This window comes from Oncorhynchus tshawytscha, linkage group LG31 (assembly GCF_018296145.1).
Source record: "Oncorhynchus tshawytscha isolate Ot180627B linkage group LG31, Otsh_v2.0, whole genome shotgun sequence".
Lineage (NCBI taxonomy): Eukaryota > Metazoa > Chordata > Actinopteri > Salmoniformes > Salmonidae > Oncorhynchus > Oncorhynchus tshawytscha.
The window spans coordinates 14,488,198-14,515,836 of record NC_056459.1 but is presented as its reverse complement, the minus strand read 5'-3'; the positions used below and the strand labels follow the sequence as shown (position 1 = coordinate 14,515,836).

General features: G+C 50.0%; 1 protein-coding gene across 3 annotated transcripts in view; it reads left to right on the top strand.

Annotated features, from left to right (window-relative positions):
* The window catches only part of LOC112229318 (trafficking protein particle complex subunit 9-like), a 319,826-nt gene that overhangs the window by 181,962 nt on the left and 110,225 nt on the right, over positions 1-27,639 (top strand). For all 3 annotated transcript variants that reach the window (XR_006080512.1, XM_042310185.1, XM_042310184.1), the window contains one exon: positions 22,108-22,218. Coding sequence is in view for 2 of the 3 variants with exons in the window: in XM_042310185.1 (XP_042166119.1) it covers positions 22,108-22,218 (111 nt within the window). In the remaining variant the exon portion in view is untranslated. The remainder of the gene's footprint in view (positions 1-22,107; positions 22,219-27,639) is intronic.

The following is a 27,639-nucleotide window of genomic DNA, read 5'->3' as shown; positions in this document are numbered from 1 at the left end:
TAATTTAATGGAGTGAGTTAGGTCTGCTCTATACCAAATTAGCATACCCCCTGAGTCCCTTCCCTGTTTCACACCTGGTAGTGTGGTGGATGGGACTACCAGCTCTCTGTAACCTAGAGGGCAACCAGTGGGTCCGTCTCCTCTATACCAGGTTTCTTGCAGGATGACAATGTCTGTATTACTTTTTATTTACTTTTCTGCTCTTTTACACACCAATATCTCTACCTGTACATGACCATCTGATCATTTATCACTCCAGTGTTAATCTGCAAAATTGTAATTATTCGCCTACCTCCTCATGCCTTTTGCACACCAGTATCTCTACCTGTACATGACCATCTGATCATTTATCACTCCAGTGTTAATCTGCAAAATTGTAATTATTCGCCTACCTCCTCATGCCTTTTGCACACCAGTATCTCTACCTGTACATGACCATCTGATCATTTATCACTCCAGTGTTAATCTGCAAAATTGTAATTATTCGCCTACCTCCTCATGCCTTTTGCACACCAATATCTCTACCTGTACATGACCATCTGATCATTTATCACTCCAGTGTTAATCTGCAAAATTGTAATTATTCGCCTACCTCCTCATGCCTTTTGCACACCAGTATCTCTACCTGTACATGACCATCTGATCATTTATCACTCCAGTGTTAATCTGCTAAATTGTAATTATTCACCTACCTCCTCATGCCTTTTGCACACCAATATCTCTACCTGTACATGACCATCTGATCATTTATCACTCCAGTGTTAATCTGCTAAATTGTAATTATTCACCTACCTCCTCATGCCTTTTGCACACCATTATCTCTACCTGTACATGACCATCTGATCATTTATCACTTCAGTGTTAATCTGCAAAATTGTAATTATTCGCCTACCTCCTCATGCCTTTTGCACACCGATATCTCTACCTGTGCATGACCATCTGATCATTTATCACTCCAGTGTTAATCTGCTAAATTGTAATTATTCGCCTACCTCCTCATGCCTTTTGCACACAATGTATATAGACTCCCATTTTTTTCTACTGTGTTATTGACTTGTTAATTGTTTACTCCATGTGTAACTCTGTGTTGTCTGTTCATACTGCTATGCTTTATCTTGGCCAGGTCGCAGTTGCAAATGAGAACTTGTTCTCAACTAGCCTACCTGGTTAAATAAAGGTGAAATATTATTTTTTTTTTTTAATTACCGATTTAATTGGTGAAGTCTGGGTTTCTGCTCTTTAGGCCAAAGTCAGATTACCTCAGGCCTTGGATATTCCAGGATGATATAGTGAAGGCTTTTTGTTCCATAGAGTGTCCAATGTTGTTGGTTGTGGTTTGTCCTCAGGCCAGTAAGTGTGAGCAGAGCCTGCTGAGCATCTGGTACATGCCATTGGCTTGGGCGAGTGTGAGAGTGGGGGTTGGGACTGTTTGCCCGCTCACTACCTGGGCGTATGTGTGGCTTTCATGTTGAGGCCCTCTTTGCGGGGGTGGGGTGCATGGGGTGGGCAGGAGTGGCATAGGTCTGATCTGGGGGCCTAAATGGGGTGTGGGCATGGTTGACGTGGGGGTGTTGATTGGTTGGGGTGGGGGTGTGGATGTGTCTGGGGGTGCTATGGTCTGGGTGTAATTCCTCTTGGCGTGGGTCCTCTATGTGTAGGTCCAGGGGGGGGGTCCTGCAGGTCTGGGAGGGTGTCTCGCTGGTCTGGGTGGGGTGTCTATTGATCTGTTGCTCCTGTGTGAAGTGTTGGGGATACGTTTGAGAGCGATGTCCTTTAGAGTTCGGGCAAAGGTGGGCACTGCTGCCTTGTAGAAGTGGACCTGGTTATAGAGGCTGTTCAAGTCCAGGGTGGAGTGGTGGGCCAGGAAAACATTTGGTTTTGAGGTACAGTCACAGGAAATACTTGCGTTTACCCGCTGTATTGTAGCAGGGTGGAGATAACCACTTGTGCGTTGGGGAAAGTAGAAGAAGCCTTTTCAATCACTCCTTTGCTGTGCTGTGGCCACCCTTTCCTACTGTGCTCTCAGGTCGTTTGTGCCTGTGTGTATTATTATGTGGCTGGATGAACCTAGTTGGTTCTCAGACAGAAGGTCGAGGGCGCGCTGGGTGTTTGGACACCAGAGTTTAGACACACTGTGTTTTTTTTCTTCTATATATTTCCCATTTGAGTCCATAAGTAGTACAATATCTGTCTTGTGTTTGTCCTCAGTGAGTGTGGGGGGGTTGTCAGAAGGGCTATCAGGGTGTCTGACAGGGGGTGCTTAGAGGGGGTGAGAGCCGCTGGGCTTGGGGTTCTTCATTTGTCTGTTCTGCTGCAATGTCGACTCTATGGTCAGGGTCTGGTGTGGACTGTTCTGCTGTGGTGTCGACTCTATGGTCAGGGTCTGGTGTGGACTGTTCTGCTGTGGTGTCGAGACTTTTGTCGGGTGCTGAGGTGGGCTGTTCTGCTGGCTTCTCTGTGGGGGTGGCCACCTCTCTAGTGGGTTGTTCTCTGTCACACGCCGTCCCCCTCAACCTCTCCTCCGTCCCTCTCACCCTCTCCTCCATCCCCCTCAACCTCTCCTCCTCTCTCTCTGTGTCTCTCTCTCTCTCTCTCTCTCTCTCTCTCTCTCTGTGTCTCTGTCTCTCTCTCTGTCTCTCTCTCTGTCTCTCTCTCTGTCTCTCTCTGTGTCTCTGTCTCTCTCTCTCTGTGTCTCTCTCTCTCTCTCTCTCTCTGTCACTCTCTGTCTCTCTGTGTCTCTGTCTTGGTCTCTCTCTGAATTAAATTCAATGGGCTTTATTGGTATGGGAACCATATGTTAACATTCTCTCTCTCTTGTTGCACCCACTTTTGCCCTCAGTACAGCCTCCATTCGTTGGGGCATGGACTCGACAAGGTGTCAAAAGCGTTCCATAGGGATGCTGGCCCATGTTGACCCCAATGCTTCCCGCAGTTGTGTCAAGTTGGCTGGTAGTGGATCTATACTCCGAATAGCTCGTTCCATTTCCTCCCACAGATGCTCAATTGGATTGAGATCTGGTGACTGGGCAGGCCACTGCAGTAAGATGAACTCACTGTGTCTGATATTTGTGGAACCATTCCTAGGCAATCCTAGCCTTGTGGCATGGGGCATTATCCTGCTGAAAAAAATATATTTGCAGATGGATACACTGCTGCCAAGAAGAGATACACCTGATTAGCAATGATGTTCAGATACCTTATGGCATTCAAACGTTGCTCCACTTCTATCAAGGGGCTCAATGTTTGCCATGAAAACACGCCCCACACCATCACACCATCACCACCAGCCTGCAATGTTGACACGCGGAATGATTAGATGCATGTACTAGTGGTTTTCTCCAAACCCTCGTCCTCCCATCAGCGTAAAACAGCTGGAACCAGGATTCATCAGACCTCCTCCCCTTCATCTACACTGGGTGAAGTGGATTTAACAAGTGACATCAATAAGAGATCATAGCATTCACCTGGTCAGTCTATGTCATGGAAAGTCAGGTGTTCCTAATGTTTTGTACACCGTGTGTGTGTGTGTGTGTGTGTGTGTGTGTGTGTGTGTGTGTGTGTGTGTGTGTGTGTGTGTGTGTGTGTGTGTGTGTGTGTGTGTGTGTGTGTGTGTGTGTGTGTGTGTGTGTGTGTGTGTGTGTGTGTGTGTGTGTGTGTGTGTGTGTGGTTGAAGTTGGAATTTTATACACTTAGGTTGTAGTCATTAAAACTCCTTTTTCAACCACCACACATTTCTTGTTAACAAACTATAGTTTTGGCAATTCGGTTAGGGCATCTTCTTTGTGCATGACACAAGTAATTTTTCCAGCAATTGTTTACAGACAGATTATTTCACTTATAATTCACTGTATCAATATTCCAGTGGGTCAGAAGTTTACATACGCTAAGTTGACTGTGCCTTTAATCAGCTTGGAAAATTCCAGAAAATGATGTCATGGCTTTAGATGCTTCTGACAGGGTAATTGACATCATTTGAGTCAATTGGAGGTGTACCTGTGGATGTATTTCAAGGCCTACCTTCAAACTCAGTGCCTCTTTGCTTGACATCATGGGAAAATTTTAAAAATCACCCAAGACCTCAGGAAAAAATTGTAGTCTGATTCATCCTTGGGAGCAATTTCCAAATTCCTGAAGGTACCACATTCATCTGTACAAACAATAGTACGCAAGTATAAACACCATGGGACCACGTAGCCGTCATACCGCTCAGGAAGGAGACGCGTTCTGTCTCCTACAGATCAACGTACTTTGGTGGAAAAGGTGCAAATCAATCCCAGAACAAGAACAAAAGGACCTTGTGAAGATGCTGGAGGAAACAGGTACAAAAGTATCTATATCCACAGTCAAACAAGTCCTATATCGACATAACCTGAAAGGATGCTCAGCAAGGAAGGAGAAACTGCTCAAAAACCGCCATAAAAAAGCCAGACTACGGTTTGCAACTGCACTTGGGGACAAAGATCATACTTTTTTGAGAAATGTCTTCTGGTCTGTTGAAACAAAAATGGAACTGTTTGGCCATAATGACCATCGTTATGTTTGGAGGAAAAAGGGGGAGGCTTGCAAGGCGAAGAACATCATCCCAACACTGAAGAACGGGGGTGGCAGCATCATGTTGTGGGGGTGCTTTGCTGCAGGAGGGAGTGGCGCACTTCACAAAATAGATGGTATCACAAGGAAGGAAAATGATGTGGATCAATCCTATAGAAAATGTGTGGGCAGAACTGAAAAAGTGTGTGCGAGCAAGGAGGCCTACAAACCGGGATTCAGTTACACCAGCTCTGTCAGGAGGAGTGGGCCAAAATTCACCCAACTTATTGTGGGAACTTGTGGAAGGCTACCCGAAACATTTGACCCAAGTTAAACAATTTAAAGGCAATGCTACCAAATACTAATTTAGTGTATGTAAACTTCTGACCCACTGGGAATGTGATGAAATAAATAAAAGCTGAAGTAAATCATTCACTCTTCTATTATTCTGACATTTCACATTCTTAAAATAATGTGGTGATCCTAACTGACCTAAGACGGGGCATTTTTATTAGGATTAAATGTCAGGAATTGTGAAAAACTGAGTTTAAATGTATTTGGCTAAGGTTTATGTAAAGTTCCGACTTCAACTGTATGTGTTTATCACAGTACCAGGCAAAAGGTTGGACACACCTACTCATTCCAGGGTTTTTCTTTATTTTTACTATTTTCTACATTGTAAAATAATAGTGAAGACATCAAAACTATGAAATAACCATCATATAGTAACCAAAAAAGTGTCAAAATCAAAATATATTTAAGTTTCTTCAGAGTAACCACCCTTTGCCTTGATGACAGCTTTGCACATACTTGGCATTCTCTCAACCAATTTCACGATGGAATAGAATGGAATGCATTTCACCTGGAATGCATTTCATTTAACATGTGTGCTTTGTTAAAAAGTTAATTTGTGGAATTTCTTTCCTTAAAGTGTTTGAGCCAATCAGTTGTGACAAGGTAGAGGTGGTATACAGAAGGTAGCCCTTTTTGGTAAAAGACCAAGTCCATATTATGGCAAGAACAGCTCAAATAAGCAAAGAGAAATGACATTCCATCGTCCGGCTTCTTCAGCTGTGGGATCATCTGAGACCAGCCACCCGGACCGCTGATGAAACTGAGGAGTATTTATGTCTGTAATAAAGCCTTTTTGTGGGGGAAAAGTCATTCGGATTGGCTGGGCCTGTCTCCCCAGTGGGTGGGCCTGTCTCCCCAGTGGGTGGGCCTGTCTCCCCAGTGGGTGGGCCTGTCTCCCCAGTGGGTGGGCCTGTCTCCCCAGTGGCTGGGCCTGTCTCCCCAGTGGGTGGGCCTGTCTCCCCAGTGGCTGGGCCTGTCTCCCCAGTGGCTGGGCCTGTCTCCCCAGTGGCTGGGCCTGTCTCCCCAGTGGTGGGCTGGGCCTGTCTCCCCAGTGGCTGGGCCCCAGTGGGTGGGCCTGTCTCCCCAGTGGCTGGGCCTGTCTCCCCAGTGGCTGGGCCTGTCTCCCCAGTGGCTGGGCCTGTCTCCCAGTGGCTGGGCCTGTCTCCCCAGTGGTGGCTGGGCCTGTCTCCCCAGTGGCTGGGCCTGTCTCCCCAGTGGCTGGGCCTGTCTGGGCCCCCAGTGGCTGGGCCTGTCTCCCCAGTTGTCTCCCCAGTGGCTGGGCCTGTCTCCCCAGTGGCTGGGCCTGTCTCCCCAGTGGGTGGGCCTGTCTCCCCAGTGGCTGGGCCTGTCTCCCCAGTGGCTGGGCCTGTCTCCCCAGTGGCTGGGCCTGTCTCCCCAGTGGCTGGGCCTGTCTCCCCAGTGGCTGGGCCTGTCTCCCCAGTGGGTGGGCCTGTCTCCCCAGTGGCTGGGCCTGTCTCCCCAGTGGCTGGGCCTGTCTCCCCAGTGGCTGGGCCTGTCTCCCCAGTGGCTGGGCCTGTCTCCCCAGTGGCTGGGCCTGTCTCCCCAGTGGCTGGGCCTGTCTCCCCAGTGGCTGGGCCTGTCTCCCCAGTGGCTGGGCCTGTCTCCCCAGTGGCTGGGCCTGTCTCCCCAGTGGCTGGGCCTGTCTCCCCAGTGGCTGGGCCTGTCTCCCCAGTTCCCGTCGAGGCCCACCAATAGCTGCACCGCTGCACAATCATGTGAAATCCATAGATTAGGGCCTGATGAATGTATTTCATTTGACTGATTTCCTTATATGAACTGTAACTCAGTAAAATCGTTGAAAATGTTGCATGTTTTGCATTGATATTTTTGTTCAGTGTGTATATGTAATAGTCACATCTGAAATTATTGGCACCCTTGATAATGATAAGCAGTAAATGTTCTAAATCAAAATAATGAGGTAAAAAAAGATGTAACAAGTAATAACCAAATGTCAAGACCTAACATCCCTCCTCATGTGTTCTCCAATCTCATAAAACATTTTAGAAAATGGCTCAGTGTCGTCATTCTCGCAAGGGCAGGGTGCTGTTGTATTGAAAACAGGGGTGCCAATAAGAACAAGTATTTGATACACTGCCGATTTTGCAGGTTTTCCCACTTACAAAGCATGTAGAGGTCTGTAATTTTTATATACGTACATTCAACATAAAGCAAAATCCAGAAAAACTTGACCAATAACTTTGACCAGTATTTGATACATCAGTAAAACAGAACTTAATATTTGGTACAGAAACCTTTGTTTGCAATTACAGAGATTGTACGTTTCATGTAGTTCTTGACCAGGTTTGCACACACTGCAGCAGGGATTTTGGCCCACTCCTCCATACAGACCTCCAGATCCTTCAGGTTTCTGGGCTGTTGCTGGGCAATACAGACTTTCAGCTCCCTCCAAAGATTTTCTATTGGGTTCAGGTCTGGAGACTGCCTAGGCCACTCCAGGACCTTGAGATGCTTCTTACGGAGCCACTCCTTAGTTGCCCTGGCTGTGTGTTGTCATGCTTGAAGACCCAGCCACAACCCATCTTCAATGCTCTTACTGAGGGAAGGAGGTGGTCGGCCAAGATCTCGCGATACATGGCCCCATCCATCCTCCCCTCAATACGGTGCAGTCATCCTGTCCCCTTTGCAGAAAAGCATCCCCAAAGAATGATGTTTCCACCTCCATGCTTCACGGGTGGGATGGTGTTCTTGGGGTTGTACTCATCCTTCTTCCTCCAAACACAGCGAGTGGAGTTTAGACCAAAAAGCTCTATTTTTGTCTCATCAGACCACATGACCTTCTCCCATTCCTCCTCTGCATCATCCAGATGGTCATTGGCAAACTTCAGACGGGCCTGGACATGCGCTGGCTTGAGCAGGGGGACCTTGCGTGCGCTGCAGGATTTTAATCCATGACGGCGTAGTGTGTTACTAATGGTTTTCTTTGAGACTGTGGTCCCAGCTCTCTTCAGGTCATTGACCAGGTCCTGCCGTGTAGTTCTGGGCTGATCCCTCACCTCCCTCATGATCATTGATGCCCCACGAGGTGAGATTTTGCATGGAGCCCCAGACTGAGGATGATTGACCGTCATCTTGAACTTCTTCCATTGTCTAATAATTGCGCCAACAGTTGTTGCCTTCTCACCAAGCTGCTTGCCTATTGTCCTGTAGCCCATCCCGGCCTTGTGCAGGTCTACAATTTTATTCATGATGTCCTTACACAGCTCTCTGGTCTTGGCCATTGTGGAGAGGTTGGAGTCTGTTTGATTGAGTGTGTGGACAGGTGTCTTTTATACAGGTAACGAGTTCAAACAGGTGCAGTTAATACAGGTAATGAGTGGAGAACAGGAGGGCTTCTTAAATAAATACTAACAGGTCTGTGAGAGCTGGAATTCTTACTGGTTGGTAGGTGATCAAATACTTATGTCATGTAATAAAATGCTAATTAATTACTTAAAAATCATACAATGTGTTTTTCTGGATTTTTGTTTTAGATTCCGTCTCCCACAGTTGAAGTGTACCTATGATAAAAATGACAGACCTCTACATGCTTTGTAAGTAGGAAACACTGCCGATTTTGCAGGTTATCAAATACTTGTTCTCCCCACTGTAGGTGTGAAATAGTCAATGATCCATTCATGGTAGAAACCTGTTGGAACCGTACCGGTACTGCATACAGCAGCTGGGCTCTGTTTTCTGACAGAATGTTCCATACTGTCAGACACACACGAGCACAAACACACACACAGATGTTCCATGTTACCAGGACATGATTCAGTCTTCAGTCTAAACCTGTTGTTAGTAGCCCAGCCTCCTATGTGCTCTGTTCCCCACAGGCTCTCTCACACACACACACACACACACACACACACACACACACACACACACACACACACACACACACACACACACACACACTCTAAAAATAGCAACACATTGGCAGCACTCTAAATCCAACCAGCCCAAGCCTAATTAAGCATATTTATTTGACGTGGGAGTGTACAGGAGGGCTGAGGGCGTATTGTCACATATTGTGCCAGAGGAGCCGCTGTGGAATAAGCACATATTGATCGTGGATCCTGAGGATTGACCAGCCATTGAGCTGCTTCTCCTCTTCTCCTCCTCTTTTCTATCCTGTGGTGATGGCAGCCATTTTGACCACTACCACACCTCAAAGTCAGACACCAACCTACACAGTACTAGGCTAGCTAAGCCACCTGTGTGTTGCTGTTTCAGATGAGACTCTCTGAATAACAATAAGCTAGCTGTAGGAGTGACAGAAGTGGTCTCATCCATAGTCTCAGGGTTTGCAGGCTGTGGATTTGTTTGCCGAGACAGCCAGTCAGATGATTTGCATGTCCATCTGTTTAAAAGCTCATTTGGCTGTCAGTGGCGGCTCTAAGAAGTGATGAGCTACCGTGGACAGCCAGGTTTGGTGAATGGGTTGCCAAGTTTGGTAAGTTATTCTTCTCCGACGGGATGGGAGGCCTCTCCACCAATCATTAACGGTGAATGGCTGATCGCACGGCTCATTCGTCAGCGTGACATAGCGCTGTCCAGAAATGGGAGACATTCATTATCTGGTGGTGTTTGTGGGAGGGTGGAGGGTGTTTGGTGTGAACACACGTTGCATAACGAAAACACATTAAGGAGCCCTGTCCATTCATGTCCTGTCCTAACATCACAACATCAAAGGTATTAGTCCTTTCATCAGGGCCAGTTTCCTAGCTTTTCTAGGTGTATTGCTCCTCTCCTCTCCAGCCTGTCTCTGTCTGTTTCTCCTCTCCAGCCTGTCTCTGTCTGTTTTTCTTCTCCAGCCTGTCTCTGTCTGTTTCTCCTTTCCAGCCTGTCTCTGTCTGTTTCTCCTCTCCAGCCTGTCTCTGTCTGTCTGTTTCTCCTCTCCAGCCTGTCTCTGTCTGTCTCTTTCTCCTCTCCAGCCTGTCTCTGTCTGTCTGTTTCTCCTCTCCAGCCTGTCTCTGTCTGTCTGTTTCTCCTCTCCAGCCTGTCTCTGTCTGTCTGTTTCTCCTCTCCAGCCTGTTTCTGTCTGTCTGTTTCTCCTCTCCAGCCTGTTTCTGTCTGTCTGTTTCTCCGCTCCAGCCTGTTTCTGTCTGTCTGTTTCTCCTCTCCAGCCTGTCTCGATCTGTTTCTCCTCTCCAGCCTGTCTCGATCTGTTTCTCCTTTCCAGCCTGTCTCTGTCTGTTTCTCCCCACCAGCCTGTCTCGATCTGTTTCTCCTCTCCAGCCTGTCTCTGTCTGTCTGTTTCTCCTCTCCAGCCTGTCTCGATCTGTTTCTCCTTTCCAGCCTGTCTCTGTCTGTCTGTTTCTCCTCTCCAGCCTGTCTCGATCTGTTTCTCCTCTCCAGCCTGTCTCTCTCTGTCTGTTGCTCCTCTCCAGCCTGTCTTTCTCTGTCTGTTTCTTTCTCTCTGTCTGTTTCTCCTCTCCAGCCTGTCTCTGTCTGTCTGTTTCTCCAGCCTCTCCAGCCTGATCTGTTTCTCTGTCTCTGTCTGTTTCTCCTCTCCAGCCTGTCTCTGTCTGTCTCTTTCTCCTCTCCAGCCTGTCTCTGTCTGTCTGTTTCTCCTCTCCAGCCTGTCTCTGTCTGTCTGTTTCTCCTCTCCAGCCTGTCTCTGTCTGTCTGTTTCTCCTCTCCAGCCTGTCTCGTCTGTTTCTCCTCTCCAGCCTGTCTCTGTCTGTCTGCCTTTCTCCTCTCCAGCCTGTCTGTCTGTTTCTCCTCTCCAGCCTGTCTGTTTCTCCTCTCCAGCCTGTCTCTGTCTGTTTCTCCTCTCCAGCCTGTCTCTGTCTGTTTCTCTCCTCTCCAGCCTGTCTCTGTCTGTTTCTCCTCTCCAGCCTGTCTCTGTCTGTCTGTTTCTCCTCTCCAGCCTGTCTCTGTCTGTTTCTCCTCTCCAGCCTGTCTCTGTCTGTTTCTCCTCTCCAGCCTGTCTCTGATCTGTCTGTTTCTCCTCTCCAGCCTGTCTCTGTCTGTTTCTCCTCTCCAGCCTGTCTCTCTCTGTCTGTTTCTCCTCTCCAGCCTGTCTCTGTCTGTCTGTTTCTCCTCTCCAGCCTGTCTCTCTGTCTGTTTCTCCTCTCCAGCCTGTCTCTGTCTGTTTCTCCTCTCCAGCCTGTCTGTCTGTTTCTCCTCTCTGTTTCTCCTCTCCAGCCTCCAGCCTGTCTGTCTGTTTCTCCTCTCCAGCCTGTCTCTCTGTCTGTTTCTCCCCTCCAGCCTGTCTCGATCTGTTTCTCCTCTCCAGCCTGTCTCTGTCTGTCTGTTTCTCCTCTCCAGCCTGTCTGTCTGTCTGTTTCTCCTCTCCAGCCTGTCTCTGTCTGTCTGTTTCTCCTCTCCAGCCTGTCTCTGTCTGTTTCTCCTCTCCAGCCTTTCTGTCTGTTTCTCCTCTCCAGCCTGTCTCTGTCTGTTTCTCCTCTCCAGCCTGTCTCTGTCTGTCTGTTTCTCCTCTCCAGCCTGTTTCTCCTCTCTCTGTCTGTTTCTCCTCTCCAGCCTGTCTCGATCTGTTTCTCCTCTCCAGCCTGTCTCTGTCTGTTTCTCCTCTCCAGCCTGTCTCTCTGTCTGTCTGTTTCTCCTCTCCAGCCTGTCTCTGTCTGTCTGTTTCTCCTCTCCAGCCTGTCTCTGTCTGTCTGTTTCTCCTCTCCAGCCTGTCTCTGTCTGTCTGTTTCTCCTCTCCAGCCTGTCTGTTTCTCCTCTCTGTCTGTCTTTCTCCTCTCCAGCCTGTCTCGATCTGTCTGTTTCTCCTCTCCAGCCTGTCTGTCTGTCTGTTTCTGTTTCTCCTCCAGCCTGTCTCTCTGTCTGTTTCTCCTCTCCAGCCTGTCTCTCTGTCTGTCTGTTTCTCCTCTCCAGCCTGTCTCGATCTGTTTCTCCTCTCCAGCCTGTCTCGATCTGTCAGTTTCTCCCTCCAGCCTGTCTCTCTCTGTCTGTTTCTCCTCTCCAGCCTGTCTCTCTCTGTCTGTTTCTCCTCTCCAGCCTGTCTCTCTGTCTGTTTCTCCTCTCCAGCCTGTCTCTGTCTGTTTCTCCTCTCCAGCCTGTCTCTGTCTGTCTGTTTCTCCTCTCCAGCCTGTCTCGTCAGCCTGTTTCTGTCCTCTCCAGCCTGTCTCTGTCTGTTTCTCCTCTCCAGCCTGTCTCTCTGTCTGTTTCTCCTCTCCAGCCTGTCTCTTTCTGTCTGTCTGTTTCTCCTCTCCAGCCTGTCTCTCTGTCTGTTTCTCCTCTCCAGCCTGTCTCTGTCTGTTTCTCCTCTCCAGCCTGTCTCTGTCTGTTTCTCCTCTCCAGCCTGTCTCTGTCTGTTTCTCCTCTCCAGCCTGTCTCTGATCTGTTTCTCCTCTCCAGCCTGTCTCTGTCTGTCTGTTTCTCCTCCTCCAGCCTGTCTCGATCTGTTTCTCCTCTCCAGCCTGTCTCTGTCTGTCTGTTTCTCCTCTCCAGCCTGTCTCGATCTGTCTGTTTCTCCTCTCCAGCCTGTCTCTGTCTGTCTGTTTCTCCTCTCCAGCCTGTCTCTGTCTGTTTCTCCTCTCCAGCCTGTCTCTCTCTGTCTGTTTCTCCTCTCCAGCCTGTCTCTCTGTCTGTTTCTCCTCTCCAGCCTGTCTCTGTCTGTCTGTTTCTCCTCTCCAGCCTGTCTCTGTTTCTCCTCTCCATCTGTCTTTCTCCTCTCCAGCCTGTCTCTCTGTCTGTTTCTCCTCTCCAGCCTGCCTGTCTCTGTCTGTCTGTTTCTCCTCTCCAGCCTGTCTCTGTCTGTCTGTTTCTCCTCTCCAGCCTGTCTCTGTCTGTTTCTCCTCTCCAGCCTGTCTCGATCTGTCTGTTTCTCCTCTCCAGCCTGTCTCTCTGTCCAGCCTGTCTGTCTGTTTCTCCTCTCCAGCCTGTCTCTGTCTGCCTCTCTCTCCAGCCTGTCTCTGTCTGTTTCTCCTCTCCAGCCTGTCTCTCTCTGTCTGTTTCTCCTCTCCAGCCTGTCTCTCTCTGTCTGTTTCTCCTCTCCAGCCTGTCTCTCTCTGTCTGTCTTTCTCCTCTCCAGCCTGTCTCTCTGTCTGTTTCTCCTCTCCAGCCTGTCTCGATCTGTCTGTTTCTCCTCTCCAGCCTGTCTCTGTCTGTTTCTCCTCTCCAGCCTGTCTCTGTCTGTTTCTCCTCTCCAGCCTGTTTCTGTTTCTCCTTTCCAGCCTGCCTGTCTCTGTCTGTCTGTTTCTCCTCTCCAGCCTGTCTGTCTGTTTCTCCTCTCCAGCCTGTCTCTGATCTGTCCAGCCTGTCTTCTGTTTCTCCTCTCCAGCCTGTCTCTGATCTGTTTCTCCTCCTCTCCAGCCTGTCTCTGTCTGTCTGTTTCTCCTCTCCAGCCTGTCTGTCTGTTTCTCCTCTCCAGCCTGTCTCTGTCTCTCCAGTCTGTTTCTCCTCTCCAGCCTGTCTCTCTCTGTCTGTTTCTCCTCTCCAGCCTGTCTCTGTTTCTCTCCAGTCTGTTTCTCCTCTCCAGCCTGTCTCTGATCTGTTTCTCCTTTCCAGCCTGTCTTTCTCTGTCTGTTTCTCCTCTCCAGCCTGTCTCTCTCTGTCTGTTTCTCCTCTCCAGCCTGTCTCTGTCTGTTTCTCCTCTCCAGCCTGTCTCTCTCTGTCTGTTTCTCCTCTCCAGCCTGTCTCTGTTTCTCCTCTCCAGCCTGTCTGTCTGTCTGTTTCTCCTCTCCAGCCTGTCTCTGTCTGTTTCTCCTCTCCAGCCTGTCTCGATCTGTTTCTCCTCTCCAGCCTGTCTCTGTCTGTCTGTTTCTCCTCTCCAGCCTGTCTCTCTGTCTGTTTCTCCTCTGCCTTTCTCTCCTCTCCAGCCTGTCTCTGTCTGTTTCTCCTCTCCAGCCTGTCTCTGTCTGTCTGTTTCTCCTCTCCAGCCTGTCTCTGTCTGTTTCTCCTCTCCAGCCTGTCTCTCTCTGTCTGTTTCTCCTCTCCAGCCTGTCTCTGTCTGTTTCTCCTCTCCAGCCTGTCTGTCTGTTTCTCCTTCCCAGCCTGTCTGTCTGTTTCTCCTCTCCAGCCTGTCTCTCTGTCTGTCTGTTTCTCCTCTCCAGCCTGTCTCTCTGTCTGTCTTTCTCCTCTCCAGCCTGTCTCTGTCTGTTTCTCCTCTCCAGCCTGTCTCGATCTGTCTGTTTCTCCTCTCCAGCCTGTCTCTCTCTGTCTGTTTCTCCTCTCCAGCCTGTCTCTGTCTGTTTCTCCTCTCCAGCCTGTCTGTCTGTTTCTCCTCTCCAGCCTGTCTGTCTGTTTCTCCTCTCCAGCCTGCTCTTCTGTCTGTTTCTCCTCTCCAGCCTGTCTCTCTCTGTCTGTTTCTCCTCTCCAGCCTGTCTCTGTCTGTTTCTCCTCTCCAGCCTGTCTCTCTCTGTCTGTTTCTCCTCTCCAGCCTGTCTGTCTGTTTCTCCTCTCCAGCCAGCCTGTCTGTTTCTCCTCTCTGTTTCTTCTCCCTCCAGCCTGTCTCTCTCTGTCTGTTTCTCCTCTCCAGCCTGTCTCTGTCTGTTTCTCCTCTCCAGCCTGTCTCTGTCTGTCTGTTTCTCCTCTCCAGCCTGTCTGTCTGTTTCTCCTCTCCAGCCTGTCTGTCTGTTTCTCCTCTCCAGCCTGTCTCTCTGTCTGTCTGTTTCTCCTCCTCCAGCCTGTCTCTGTCTGTTTCTCCTCTCCAGCCTGTCTCTCTCTGTCTGTTTCTCCTCTCCAGCCTGTCTGTCTGTTTCTCCTCTCCAGCCTGTCTGTCTGTCTGTTCCAGCCTCTGTCTGTTTCTCCCCAGCCTGTCTGTCTGTCTGTCTCCTCTCCAGCCTGTCTGTCTGTCTGTTTCTCCTCTCCAGCCTGTCTGTCTGTCTGTTTCTCCTCTCCAGCCTGTCTCTGATCTGTCTGTTTCTCCTCTCCAGCCTGTCTCTCTCTGTCTGTTTCTCCTCTCCAGCCTGTCTCTCTGTCTGTTTCTTCTCCAGCCTGTCTGTCAGTTTCTCCTCTCCAGCCTGTCTCTCTGTCTGTTTCTCCTCTCCAGCCTGTCTCTCTCTGTCTGTTTCTCCTCTCCAGCCTGTCTCTGTCTGTTTCTCCTCTCCAGCCTGTCTCTCTGTCTGTTTCTCCTCTCCAGCCTGTCTTTCTCTGTCTGTTTCTCCTCTCCAGCCTGTCTGTTTCTTTCTCCTCCAGCCTGTCTCTCTCTGTCTGTTTCTCCTCTCCAGCCTGTCTCTGTCTGTCTGTTTCTCCTCTCCAGCCTGTCTGTCTGTTTCTCCTCTCCAGCCTGTCTGTCTGTTTCTCCTCTCCAGCCTGTCTGTCTGTTTCTCCTCTCCAGCCTGTCTGTCTGTTTCTCCTCTCCAGCCTGTCTGTCTGTTTCTCCTCTCCAGCCTGTCTGTCTGTTTCTCCTCTCCAGCCTCTCTGTCTGTTTCTCCTCTCCAGCCTGTCTGTCTGTTTCTCCTCTCCCCAGCCTGTCTCTCTCTGTCTGTTTCTCCTCTCCAGCCTGTCTGTCTGTTTCTCCTCTCCAGCCTGTTTCTCCTCTCCAGCCTGTCTGTCTGTTTCTCCTCTCCAGCCTGTCTCTCTGTCTGTTTCTCCTCTCCAGCCTGTTTCTCCTCTCCAGCCTGTTTCTCTCTCTGTCTGTTTCTCCTCTCCAGCCTGTCTCTCTCTGTCTGTTTCTCCTCTCCAGCCTGTCTCTGTCTGTTTCTCCTCTCCAGCCTGTCTGTTTCTCCTCTGTTTCTGTCTGTTTCTCTGTCTGTCTCCAGCCTTTCTCCTCTGTTTCTCCAGCCTGTCTCTGTTTGTCTGTTTCTCCTCTCCAGCCTGTCTCTCTCTGTCTGTCTGTCTGTTTCTCCTCTCCAGCCTGCCTGTCTGTCTGTTTCTCCTCTCCAGCCTGTCTCTCTCTGTCTGTTTCTCCTCTCCAGCCTGTCTCTCTCTGTCTGTTTCTCCTCCAGCCTGCCTGTCTGTCTGTTTCTCCTCTCCAGCCTGTCTTCTGTCTGTTTCTCCTCCCCAGCCTGTCTCTCTCTGTCTGTTTCTCCTCCCCAGCCTGTCTCTGTCTGTTTCTCCTCTCCAGCCTGTCTTTTCTGTCTGTTTCTCCTCCCCAGCCTGTCTCTCTCTGTCTGTTTCTCCTCTCCAGCCTGTCTCTGTCTGTCTGTCTGTTTCTCCTCTCCAGCCTGTCTCTGTCTGTCTTCTCCTCTCCAGCCTGTCTGTCTGTTTCTCCTCTCCAGCCTGTCTGTCTGTTTCTCCTCTCCAGCCTGTCTGTCTGTTTCTCCTCTCCAGCCTGTCTGTCTGTTTCTCCTCTCCAGCCTGTCTGTCTGTTTCTCCTCTCCAGCCTGTCTCTCTCTGTCTGTTTCTCCTCTCTCCAGTCTGTCTGTTTCTCCTCTCTCTCTGTCTGTTTCTCCTCTCCAGCCTGTCTCTCTCTGTCTGTTTCTCCTCTCCAGCCTGTCTGTCTGTTTCTCCTCTCCAGCCTGTCTGTCTGTCTGTTTCTCCTCTCCAGCCTGTCTCTCTCTGTCTGTTTCTCCTCTCCAGCCTGTCTCTGTCTGTTTCTCCTCTCCAGCCTGTCTGTCTGTTTCTCCTCTCCAGCCTGTCTGTCTGTTTCTCCTCTCCAGCCTGTCTGTCTGTTTCTCCTCTCCAGCCTGTCTGTCTGTTTCTCCTCTCCAGCCTGTCTCTCTCTGTCTGTTTCTCCTCTCCAGCCTGTCTGTCTGTTTCTCCTCCCCAGCCTGTCTGTCTGTTTCTCCTCCCCAGCCTGTCTGTCTGTTTCTCCTCTCCAGCCTGTCTGTCTGTTTCTCCTCTCCAGCCTGTCTTTCTCTGTCTGTTTCTCCTCTCCAGCCTGTCTCTCTCTGTCTGTTTCTCCTCTCCAGCCTGTCTGTCTGTTTCTCCTCTCCAGCCTGTCTTTGTCTGTTTCTCCTCCCCAGCCTGTCTCTCTCTGTCTGTTTCTCCTCTCCAGCCTGTCTGTCTGTTTCTCCTCTCCAGCCTGTCTCTCTGTCTGTTTCTCCTCTCCAGCCTGTTTCTCTCTCTGTCTGTTTCTCCTCTCCAGCCTGTCTGTCTGTTTCTCTGTCTCTCCAGCCTGTCTGTCTGTTTCTCCTCTCCAGCCTGTCTGTCTGTTTCTCCACTCCAGCCTGTCTGTCTGTTTCTCCTCTCCAGCCTGTCTGTCTGTTTCTCTCCAGCCTGTCTCTCTCTGTCTCCCCAGCCTGTCTGTCTGTTTCTCCTCTCCAGCCTGTCTCTGTCTGTCTGTTTCTCCTCTCCAGCCTGTCTGTCTGTTTCTCCTCTCCAGCCTGTCTCTCTCTGTCTGTTTCTCCTCTCCAGCCTGTCTGTCTGTTTCTCCTCTCCAGCCTGTCTCTCTCTGTCTGTTTCTCCTCCCAGCCTGTCTCTCTGTCTGTTTCTCCTCTCCAGCCTGTCTCTCTCTGTCTGTTTCTCCTCTCCAGCCTGTCTGTCCAGCCTGTTTCTGTCTGTTTCTCCTCCCCAGCCTGTCTCTCCTCCCCAGCCTTCTGTCTGTTTCTCCCCCAGCCTGTCTGTCTGTTTCTCCTCTCCAGCCTGTCTGTCTGTTTCTCCTCTCCAGCCTGTCTGTCTGTTTCTCCCCACTCCAGCCTGTCTGTCTGTTTCTCCTCTCCAGCCTGTCTGTCTGTTTCTCCACTCCAGCCTGTCTCTCTCTGTCTGTTTCTCCTCTCCAGCCTGTCTGTCTGTTTCTCCTCTCCAGCCTGTCTTCTGTCTGTTTCTCCTCTCTCCAGCCTGTCTCTCTCTGTCTGTCTCCCCCAGCCTCTCTGTCTGTTTCTCCTCTCCAGCCTGTCTTTCTCTGTCTGTTTCTCCTCCCCAGCCTGTCTCTCTCTGTCTGTTTCTCCTCTCCAGCCTGTCTGTCTGTTTCTCCTCTCAGCCTGTCTGTCTGTTTCTCCTCCAGCCTGTCTGTCTGTTTCTCCTCTCCAGCCTGTCTGTCTGTTTCTCCCACTCCAGCCTGTCTGTCTGTTTCTCCTCTCCAGCCTGTCTGTCTGTTTCTCCTCTCCAGCCTGTCTGTCTGTTTCTCCTCTCCAGCCTGTCTGTCTGTCTGTCTGTTTCTCCTCTCCAGCCTGCCTCTCTCTCCAGCCTGTCTGTCTGTTTCTCCTCCCCAGCCTGTCTCTCTGTCTGTTTCTCCTCTCCAGCCTGTCTCTCTGTCTCCTCCAGCCAGCCTGTTTCTCCTCTCTGTCTGTTTCTCCTCTCCAGCCTGTCTCTTCCAGCCTGTCTGTCTGTTTCTCCTCCCCAGCCTGTCTCTCTCTGTCTGTTTCTCCTCTCCAGCCTGTCTCTCTCTGTCTGTTTCTCCTCTCCAGCCTGTCTGTCTGTTTCTCTCTCCAGCCTGTCTCTCTCTGTCTGTTTCTCCTCTCCAGCCTGTCTGTCTGTTTCTCCTCCCCAGCCTGTCTGTCTGTTTCTCCTCCCCAGCCAGCCTGTCTGTCTGTTTCTCCTCTCCAGCCTGTCTGTCTGTTTCTCCCTCCAGCCTGTCTGTCTGTTTCTCCTCCAGCCTGTCTGTCTGTTTCTCCACTCCAGCCTGTCTGTCTGTTTCTCCACTCCAGCCTGTCTGTCTGTTTCTCCACTCCAGCCTGTCTCTCTCTGTCTGTTTCTCCTCTCCAGCCTGTCTCTCTCCAGCCTGTTCTCTGTCTCCACTGTCCTGTCTCTCTCTTCTGTTTCTCCTCTCCAGCCTGTCTGTCTGTTTCTCCTCTCCAGCCTGTCTGTCTGTTTCTCCTCTCCAGCCTGTCTCTCTCTGTCTGTTTCTCCTCTCCAGCCTGTCTGTCTGTTTCTCCTCTCCAGCCTGTCTCTCTCTGTCTGTTTCTCCTCTCCAGCCTGTCTGTCTGTTTCTCCTCTCCAGCCTGTCTCTCTCTGTCTGTTTCTCCTCTCCAGCCTGTCTCTCTCTGTCTGTTTCTCCTCTCCAGCCTGTCTGTCTGTCTGTTTCTCCTCTCCAGCCTGTCTGTCTGTTTCTCCTCTCCAGCCTGTCTCTGTCTGTTTCTCCTCTCCAGCCTGTCTCTCTCTGTCTGTTTCTCCTCTCCAGCCTGTCTCTCTCTGTCTGTTTCTCCTCTCCAGCCTGTCTGTCTGTTTCTCCTCTCCAGCCTGTCTCTCTCTGTCTGTTTCTCCTCTCCAGCCTGTCTGTCTGTTTCTCCTCTCCAGCCTGTCTCTCTGTCTGTTTCTCCTCTCCAGCCTGTCTCTCTCTGTCTGTTTCTCCTCTCCAGCCTGTCTCTCTCTGTCTGTTTCTCCTCTCCAGCCTGTCTCTCTCTGTCTGTTTCTCCTCTCCAGCCTGTTTCTCCTCTCCAGCCTGTCTGTCTGTCTGTTTCTCCTCTCCAGCCTGTCTCTCTCTGTCTGTTTCTCCTCTCCAGCCTGTCTGTCTGTTTCTCCTCCCCAGCCTGTCTCTCTCTGTCTGTTTCTCCTCCCCAGCCTGTCTCTCTCTGTCTGTTTCTCTCCCCAGCCTGTCTCTCTGTCTGTCTGTTTCTCCTCTCCAGCCTGTCTCTCTCTGTCTGTTTCTCCTCTCCAGCCTGTCTGTCTCCCCAGCCTGTCTGTCTGTTTCTCCTCCCCAGCCTGTCTCTCTCTGTCTGTTTCTCCTCTCCAGCCTGTCTCTCTCTGTCTGTTTCTCCTCTCCAGCCTGTCTCTCTCTGTCTGTTTCTCCTCTCCAGCCTGTCTCTCTCTGTCTGTTTCTCCTCTCCAGCCTGTCTCTCTGTCTGTTTCTCCTCTCCAGCCTGTCTCTCTCTGTCTGTTTCTCCTCCCAGCCTGTCTGTCTGTTTCTCCTCCCCAGCCTGTCTCTCTCTGTCTGTTTCTCCTCTCCAGCCTGTCTGTCTGTTTCTCCTCTCCAGCCTGCCTGTTTCTCCTCTCCAGCCTGTCTCTCTCTGTCTGTTTCTCCTCCCCAGCCTGTCTCTCTCTGTCTGTTTCTCCTCTCCAGCCTGTCTGTCTGTTTCTCCTCTCCAGCCTGTCTCTGTCATTCCCTTTTTCTTATTTTTACACACACAGGTAAAAGACATCATTCCTTGGAAAAATAAATCGTTTTAAGAATGGTCCTCTATTTTCTGTGAAATTAGATGAGTGTACACTGAGTGTACAAAACATTTAGAACACCTTCCTAATGTTGAGTTGTATTCCCCCGTTTTGCCCTCAGAACAGCTGCAATTCATTGGGGCATGGAGTCTACAAGGTGTTGCAAGCATTCCACGGAGAAGCTGGCCCATGTTGACTCCAATGCTTCCCACAGTTGTGTCAAGTTGGCTGGATGTCCTTTGGGCGGTGGACTATTCTTGATACACACAGGAAACTGTTGAGCGTTAAAAAAACAGCAGCGTTGCAGTTCTTGACACACTCAAACCGCTGTGCCCGTCACCAAATAGCATACCCCTTTCAAAGGCACTTAACTGTTTTGTCCAGCCTATTCACCATCACAATCCAGGTCTCTATTGTCTCAAGGCTTTTTTTAAAAACTGGTCTTCTCCTGAAGTGGATTTAACAGGAGATATCAATAAGGGATCTTTAGCTTTCACCTGGACTCACCTGGTCAGTCTGTCCTGGAAAGAGCATGTTTGTACACTCGGTGTATGTACTGTAGTCCATTGTGCAGACGGGGTTACTCAAAACGCAACTGATCTCAAAAATCTATTCTATCACCCATGTACTGTAGGCAAGGTGTAGGAAGACTGGCTCACCTACTTTCCAGACCACAAACCTGCAAAGGACCACTTTACCCTCGGCCGTCCCCTTTTAACTGCTTCCCTCCCTCCTCTTAGAGAGAGAGACACCGTGTCCTCAGCCCTTCCACTCTACTTTTGTCCTCCTCTTAGAGAGAGACACCATGTCCTCAGCCCTTCCACTCTACTTTTGTCCTCCTCTTAGAGCGAGACACCGTGTCCTCAGCCCTTCCACTCTACTTTTGTCCTCCTCTTAGAGAGAGACACCGTGTCCTCCTTGTGTCCTCAGCCCTTCCACTCTACTTTTGTCCTCCTCTTAGAGAGAGAGACACCGTGTCCTCAGCCCTTCCACTCTACTTTTGTCCTCCTCTTAGAGAGAGACACACCGTGTCCTCAGCCCTTCCACTCTACTTTTGTCCTCCTCTTAGAGAGAGACACCGTGTCCTCAGCCCTTCCACTCTACTTTTGTCCTCCTCTTAGAGAGACACCGTGTCCTCAGCCCTTCCACTCTACTTTTATCCTCCTCTTAGAGAGAGAGACACCGTGTCCTCAGCCCTTCCACTCTACTTTTGTCCTCCTCTTAGAGAGAGACACCGTGTCCTCAGCCCTTTCACTCTACTTTTGTCCTCCTCTTAGAGAGAGAGACACCGTGTCCTCAGCCCTTTCACTCTACTTTTGTCCTCCTCTTAGAGAGAGACACAGTGTCCTCAGCCCTTCCACTCTACTGTTGTCCTCCTCTTAGAGAGAGACACCGTGTCCTCAGCCCTTCCACTCTACTTTTGTCCTCCTGTTAGAGAGAGACACACCGTGTCCTCAGCCCTTCCACTCTACTCTTGTCCTCCTCTTAGAGAGAGACACACCGTGTCCTCAGCCCTTCCACTCTACTTTTGTCCTCCTCTTAAATCCCAGAGTTAATGGAGATTTTATCAGAGTTTGTCCCGGCCCTCTAATAAAGTGTCAGAGTAATTAAAATACCATATTTCTAGCAGGAGCGTCCATGCATCTCCAACTGTCTCTTTGTCTCTGCTGGAGGACATGATTAACCCAGTGGACGGTTGTACCAAAAGAGAGAGGGGGGGGGAGACGACTGATTTATCCTCCCCACAGTTTAGCTGGACCATCAATCAGGAAGCACCGACACAGCAGCTTAGCCAATCAGGAAAGAGCGACATACTGTAGAACAGGGCTGTTAAAACGCTCACCACACCAGTAGCTTAATAGCGAAAACTATCAGAAAGTCATCTGGGCGAAGTGTATAATGTTGCAACATCCACATCGCAGACGTTGGCTCTGTAGGCGGCGTAGACATGTTTTAAAAGGGAACCTTTTCAACAAGTATCCAGCCGGGAGACTGACTGATATCCTCGGAGTTGCTAAGGGAACACTGAACTAACCTTTACATTTTGAATCTTCGGTATATCAGTCAATTATGAATCAACTTAATATCAATTTAACAGTGTATTCTAGTGTTCTGTGTCTGTGTACAGTAGCTACTGTACTGGCTTGTGTGTTTGTGTTCTGTTTCTCTTTCCAATTTGAAGAGAGTAGGCATGACACTCGTTCAAAGTTACACGCTTGGATGTTGTATTACTTCATTTCTCTCTCCCCCCAGTACCCATCATTTGTGTGTGTGGGTGTGTGTGTGGTTCTAACCCGGTTCTATCTTTCTCCCCAGAACCCGTCAGTGCCACCTGCTGCTGGACGTGTTCAACTCAACAGAACATGAGCTGATGGTCAGCGCCAACAACAACCAGGACCTGGTGCTGCACCCCTCAGAGTGTCAGAGGTATGTGACCTTTAACCTGCCCATTCACAGGGAGCCAGTGGATAACAGTCCATTCCATGTATTAAATGTATACACATTGTGGGCCAGGTTTCTGGTTTGAACATGAGCACGTAAATGAATGAACGTATATGAACACAAACTCAAATCCAACCAGTCAGAGTCATATGAGTGAACGATATACACTGAGTGTACAAACCATTAGGAATACGTGCTCTTTGACCAGGTGAATCCAGGTGAAACCTATGATCCCTTATTGATGTCCCATATTGATGAGAAATAGATTGTGTATGTGTGCCATTCAGAGGGTGAATGGGGCAAGACAAAATATTTAAGTGCCTTTGAACGGGGTGTGGTAGTAGGTGCCAGGCGCACCGGTTTGTGTCAAGAACTGCAACGTTGCTGGGTTTTTCACACTCAACAGTTTCCCATGTGTATCAAGAATGGTTCACCACCCAAAGGACATCCAGCCAACTTGACACAATTGTGGGAAGCATTGGAGTCAACATGGGCCTGCAACTCTGTGGAATGGTTTCTGCACCCTGTGGAGTCCATGGCCTGGCGAATTGAGGCTGTTCTGGGGGCAAAAAGGGGGGTTGCAACTGAATATTAGGAAAGTGTTCAGAATGTTTTGTACACTGTGTATACTGTGACCAAGCCCATGTTCTGTGTGTGTATCATGTGACATATATAGCCTACATATAGCCTGCAGTGTCTTCTGTCTTCAGGTGCTTTAAACAGTGTTCTAATAGGCGTAGTTGGGTTAATGAGACTGTAATGGCTAAGTATGGATTCGTGCCGACGGGTCAACGCTGTCTTGTTGACCTAACCATGGTAGTTAGGTCCATTATTGACATCCCGCTCTGGGGTGTTTTACTGGGGGTCAATAACGACAGCCTCTGGAGCCGCCCTTTAAAGGAGTAGTACACCCAAATGTTCAAAATTACATTGGTTTCCTTACCCTGTAAGAAGTCTATTGACAAGGTGAACTAACCAAATCACGGACTGCTGTCTTAATTTGGCCATAGGCTGCTTACAGGGTAAAGAAACCAATTCATAATTTTGTGATTTGGGTGAACTATACCTTTAAAATCCTCCTTTACTAGATAACCTAAACTTTCTAAATATGTCTATCGAGCTGCTCATGTCACTGGAGTTTAGTATGAGACAAGAGATTAATGTTGACTTTGAACACTAAGTGGGGGCTCAATCAGTAGCTAGCTGTATCTCTCAACACACATTCCTTCTGCATTGATGAAGACATGTCGGACATTTGTTTACAGTGAGAGCTGCTGTACGTCTTGACATGGGATTATTCCGACACTGTCGCTTCCTCTCCCTTTCTCTTCCCCCTCTCCATCTCTGAACCTCTCTCTCTGCCTCCGTTCCTCTCCTCTCTTCCCCCTCTCCATCTCTGAACCTCTCTCTCTGCTTCCGTTCCTCTCCTCTCTTCCCCCTCTCCATCTCTGAACCTCTCTCTCTTCCTCCGTTCCTCTCCTCCTCTCTTCCCCCTCTCCATCTCTGAACCTCTCTCTCTCTGCCTCCGTTCCCCCCTCCTCTGAACCCTCTCTTCCCCCTCTCCATCTCTGAACCTCTCTCTTCCTCCGTTCCTCTCCTCTCTTCCGCCTCTCCATCTCTGAACCTCTCTCTCTGCCTCCGTTCCTCTCCTCTCTTCCGCCTCTCCATCTCTGAACCTCTCTCTCTGCCTCCGTTCCTCTCCTCTCTTCCCCCTCTCCATCTCTGAACCTCTCTCTCTGCCTCCTTTCCTCTCCTCTCTTCCCCCTCTCCATCTCTGAACCTCTCTCTCTGACTCCGTACCTCTCCTCTCTTCCCCCCCCCTCTCCATCTCTGAACCTCTCTCTCTCTGCCTCCGTTCTTCTCCTCTCTTCCCCCTCTCCATCTCTGAACCTCTCTCTCTGCCTCCGTTCCTCTCCTCTCTTCCCCCTCTCCATCTCTGAACCTCTCTCTCTGCCTCCGTTCCTCTCCTCTCTTCCCCCTCTCCATCTCTGAACCTCTCTCTCTGTCTCCGTTCCTCTCCTCTCTTCCCCCTCTCCATCTCTGAACCTCTCTCTCTGCCTCCGTTCCTCTCCTCTCTTCCCCCTCTCCATCTCTGAACCTCTCTCTCTGCCTCCGTTCCTCTCCTCTCTTCCCCCTCTCCATCTCTGAACCTCTCTCTCTGCCTCCGTTCCTCTCCTCTCTTCCCCCTCCCCATCTCTGAACCTCTCTCTCTGCCTCCGTTCCTCTCCTCTCTTCCGCCTCTCCATCTCTGAACCTCTCTCTCTGCCTCCGTTCCTCTCCTCTCCTCTCTTCCCCCTCTCCATCTCTGAACCTCTCTCTCTGCCTCCGTTCATCTCTCCTCTCCTCTCTTCCCCCTCTCCATCTCTGAACCTCTCTCTCTGCCTCCGTTCCTCTCCTCTCTTCCCCCTCTCCATCTCTGAACCTCTCTCTCTGCCTCCGTTCCTCTCCTCTCTTCCCCCTCTCCATCTCTGAACCTCTCTCTCTGCCTCCGTTCCTCTCCTCTCTTCCCCCTCTCCATCTCTGAACCTCTCTCTCTGCCTCCGTTCCTCTCCTCTCTTCCCCCCTCTCCATCTCTGAACCTCTCTCTCTGCCTCCGTTCCTCTCCTCTCTTCCCCCTCTCCATCTCTGAACCTCTCTCTCTGCCTCCGTTCCTCTCCATCTCTCTCTCTTCCGTTCCCTCTCCATCTCTGAACCTCTCTCTCTGCCTCCGTTCCTCTCCTCTCTTCCGCCTCTCCATCTCTGAACCTCTCTCTGCCTCCGTTCCTCTCCTCTCTTCCGCCTCTCCATCTCTGAACCTCTCTCTGCCTCCGTTCCTCTCCTCTCTTCCCCCTCTCCATCTCTGAACCTCTCTCTCTGCCTCCGTTCCTCTCCTCTCTTCCGCCTCTCCATCTCTGAACCTCTCTCTGCCTCCGTTCCTCTCCTCTCTTCCCCCTCTCCATCTCTGAACCTCTCTCTCTGCCTCCGTTCCTCTCCTCTCTTCCGCCTCTCCATCTCTGAACTCTCTCTCTCTGCCTCCGTTCTCTCTCTGCCTCTTCCTCTCTTCCCCCTCTCCATCTCTGAACCTCTCTCTCTGCCTCTCTTCCGTCTCCATCTCTGAACCTCCTCTCCCTCTTCCCCTCTTCCCCCTCCATCTCTGAACCTCTCTCTCTGCCTCCGTTCCTCTCCTCTCTTCCCCCTCTCCATCTCTGAACCTCTCTCTCTGCCTCCGTTCCTCTCCCTCTTCCCCCTCTCCATCTCTGAACCTCTCTCTCTCTCTGCCTCCGTTCCTCTCCTCTCTTCCCCCTCTCCATCTCTGAACCTCTCTCTCTGCCTCCGTTCCTCTCCTCTCTTCCCCCTCTCCATCTCTGAACCTCTCTCTCTGCCTCCGTTCCATCCTCTCCTCTCTTCCCCCTCTCCATCTCTGAACCTCTCTCTCTGCCTCCGTTCCTCTCCTCTCTTCCCCCTCTCCATCTCTGAACCTCTCTCTCTGCCTCCGTTCCTCTCCTCTCTTCCCCCTCTCCATCTCTGAACCTCTCTCTCTGCCTCCGTTCCTCTCCTCTCTTCCGCCTCTCCATCTCTGAACCTCTCTCTCTGCCTCCGTTCCTCTCCTCTCTTCCCCCTCTCCATCTCTGAACCTCTCTCTCTGCCTCCGTTCCTCTCCTCTCTTCCCCCTCTCCATCTCTGAACTCTCTCTCTGCCTCCGTCCTCTCCTCTCTTCCCCCTCTCCATCTCTGAACCTCTCTCTCTGCCTCCGTTCCTCTCCTCTCTTCCCCCTCTCCATCTCTGAACCTCTCTCTCTGCCTCCGTTCCTCTCCTCTCTTCCCCCTCTCCATCTCTGAACCTCTCTCTCTGCCTCCGTTCCTCTCCTCTCTTCCGCACACTGCTTGTTATTCCTCTGAAGGAGTTATGACTCCTGTCACAGCTATCTCTGAGGAGCGTCCTTCCTCCTGCTATGAATGCTTGTGGGGAGGTGTGTGTGTGTGTGGGGAGAGTGCGTGTACACCGTGTGACCCACAAGCCTTACTCTACAGGAGAGGAATGTTCTCTTACAGCCTGCATCTGAGACAACACAGGGTGGTGTGGGGTTGTTCCTTACTCTACAGGAGAGGAATGTTCTCTTACAGCCTGCATCTGAGACAACACAGGGTGGTGTGGGGTTGTTCCTTACTCTACAGGAGAGGAATGTTCTCTTACAGCCTGCATCTGAGACAACACAGGGTGGTGTGGGGTTGTTCCTTACTCTACAGGAGAGGAATGTTCTCTTACAGCCTGCATCTGAGACAACACAGGGTGGTGTGGGGTTGTTCCTTACTCTACAGGAGAGGAATGTTCTCTTACAGCCTGCATCTGAGACAACACAGGGTGGTGTGGGGTTGTTCCTTACTCTACAGGAGAGGAATGTTCTCTTACAGCCTGCATCTGAGACAACACAGGGTGGTGTGGGGTTGTTCCTTACTCTACAGGAGAGGAATGTTCTCTTACAGCCTGCATCTGAGACAACACAGGGTGGTGTGGGGTTGTTCCTTACTCTACAGGAGAGGAATGTTCTCTTACAGCCTGCATCTGAGACAACAAATCAAATCAAATCAAATTTTATTTGTCACATACACATGGTTAGCAGATGTTAATGCGAGTGTAGCGAAATGCTTGTGCTTCTAGTTCCGACAATGCAGTAATAACCAACAAGTAATCTAGCTAACAATTCCAAACCTACTACCTTATACATCCCCACACCATACACAGGGTGGTGTGGAGATGTTCTTTTCAGCCACACAGCCAAATAGCGGAATATTCTCACACTATCCTTCTGTTGGACTATTGGAAAATGTCTCTAGAAATGTTTAGCCTAGCATGTTTATCTTTCTTATTCCCTACATGGCTGGTTCATAAGTTAGGTCCATTTTGCTGTTGCAAAGATAGAGGGAGGTCTCCTAGCTTTTCCAGGAAAGTGACAGTAAGACTTTGGACCGCCCTGTTCTCCTGTCTATGGTAACACGTTAGGAATGATGAACCCACTGCCTTCAGAGAGGTCTGTCAAGAGGTCGGGCTGTCTTTTAAAGACTTTTAATTCAAAGTGTGCATGTGAGCCGGTTACAGGCAGGTCAGCAGTTCATTTTAAATCGCTGGTATTACAGCCGCAGTGGAGACACAGAGCTCTGAATCCTGCCTGAGCTTCCATACATTAGAACAGGAAAACACTCCCAGTGACCTGAAGCCCTGGTTTCTATAATATATGAAGGTAAATGGTCCGTATTATATTTAATACAGTTTATTATCAACGTCTTTGATTTTTGTTTAGGATATTAACAAAAACACTTCATCTGTTTAAATAGTGCTATTGTATATGTTTAAAGTTACCTTGGAAATCTTTATTTGCAGAAATACAACTCGAGCGCGGCTGCTCTTGTGTGTGTGTGTGTGTGTGTG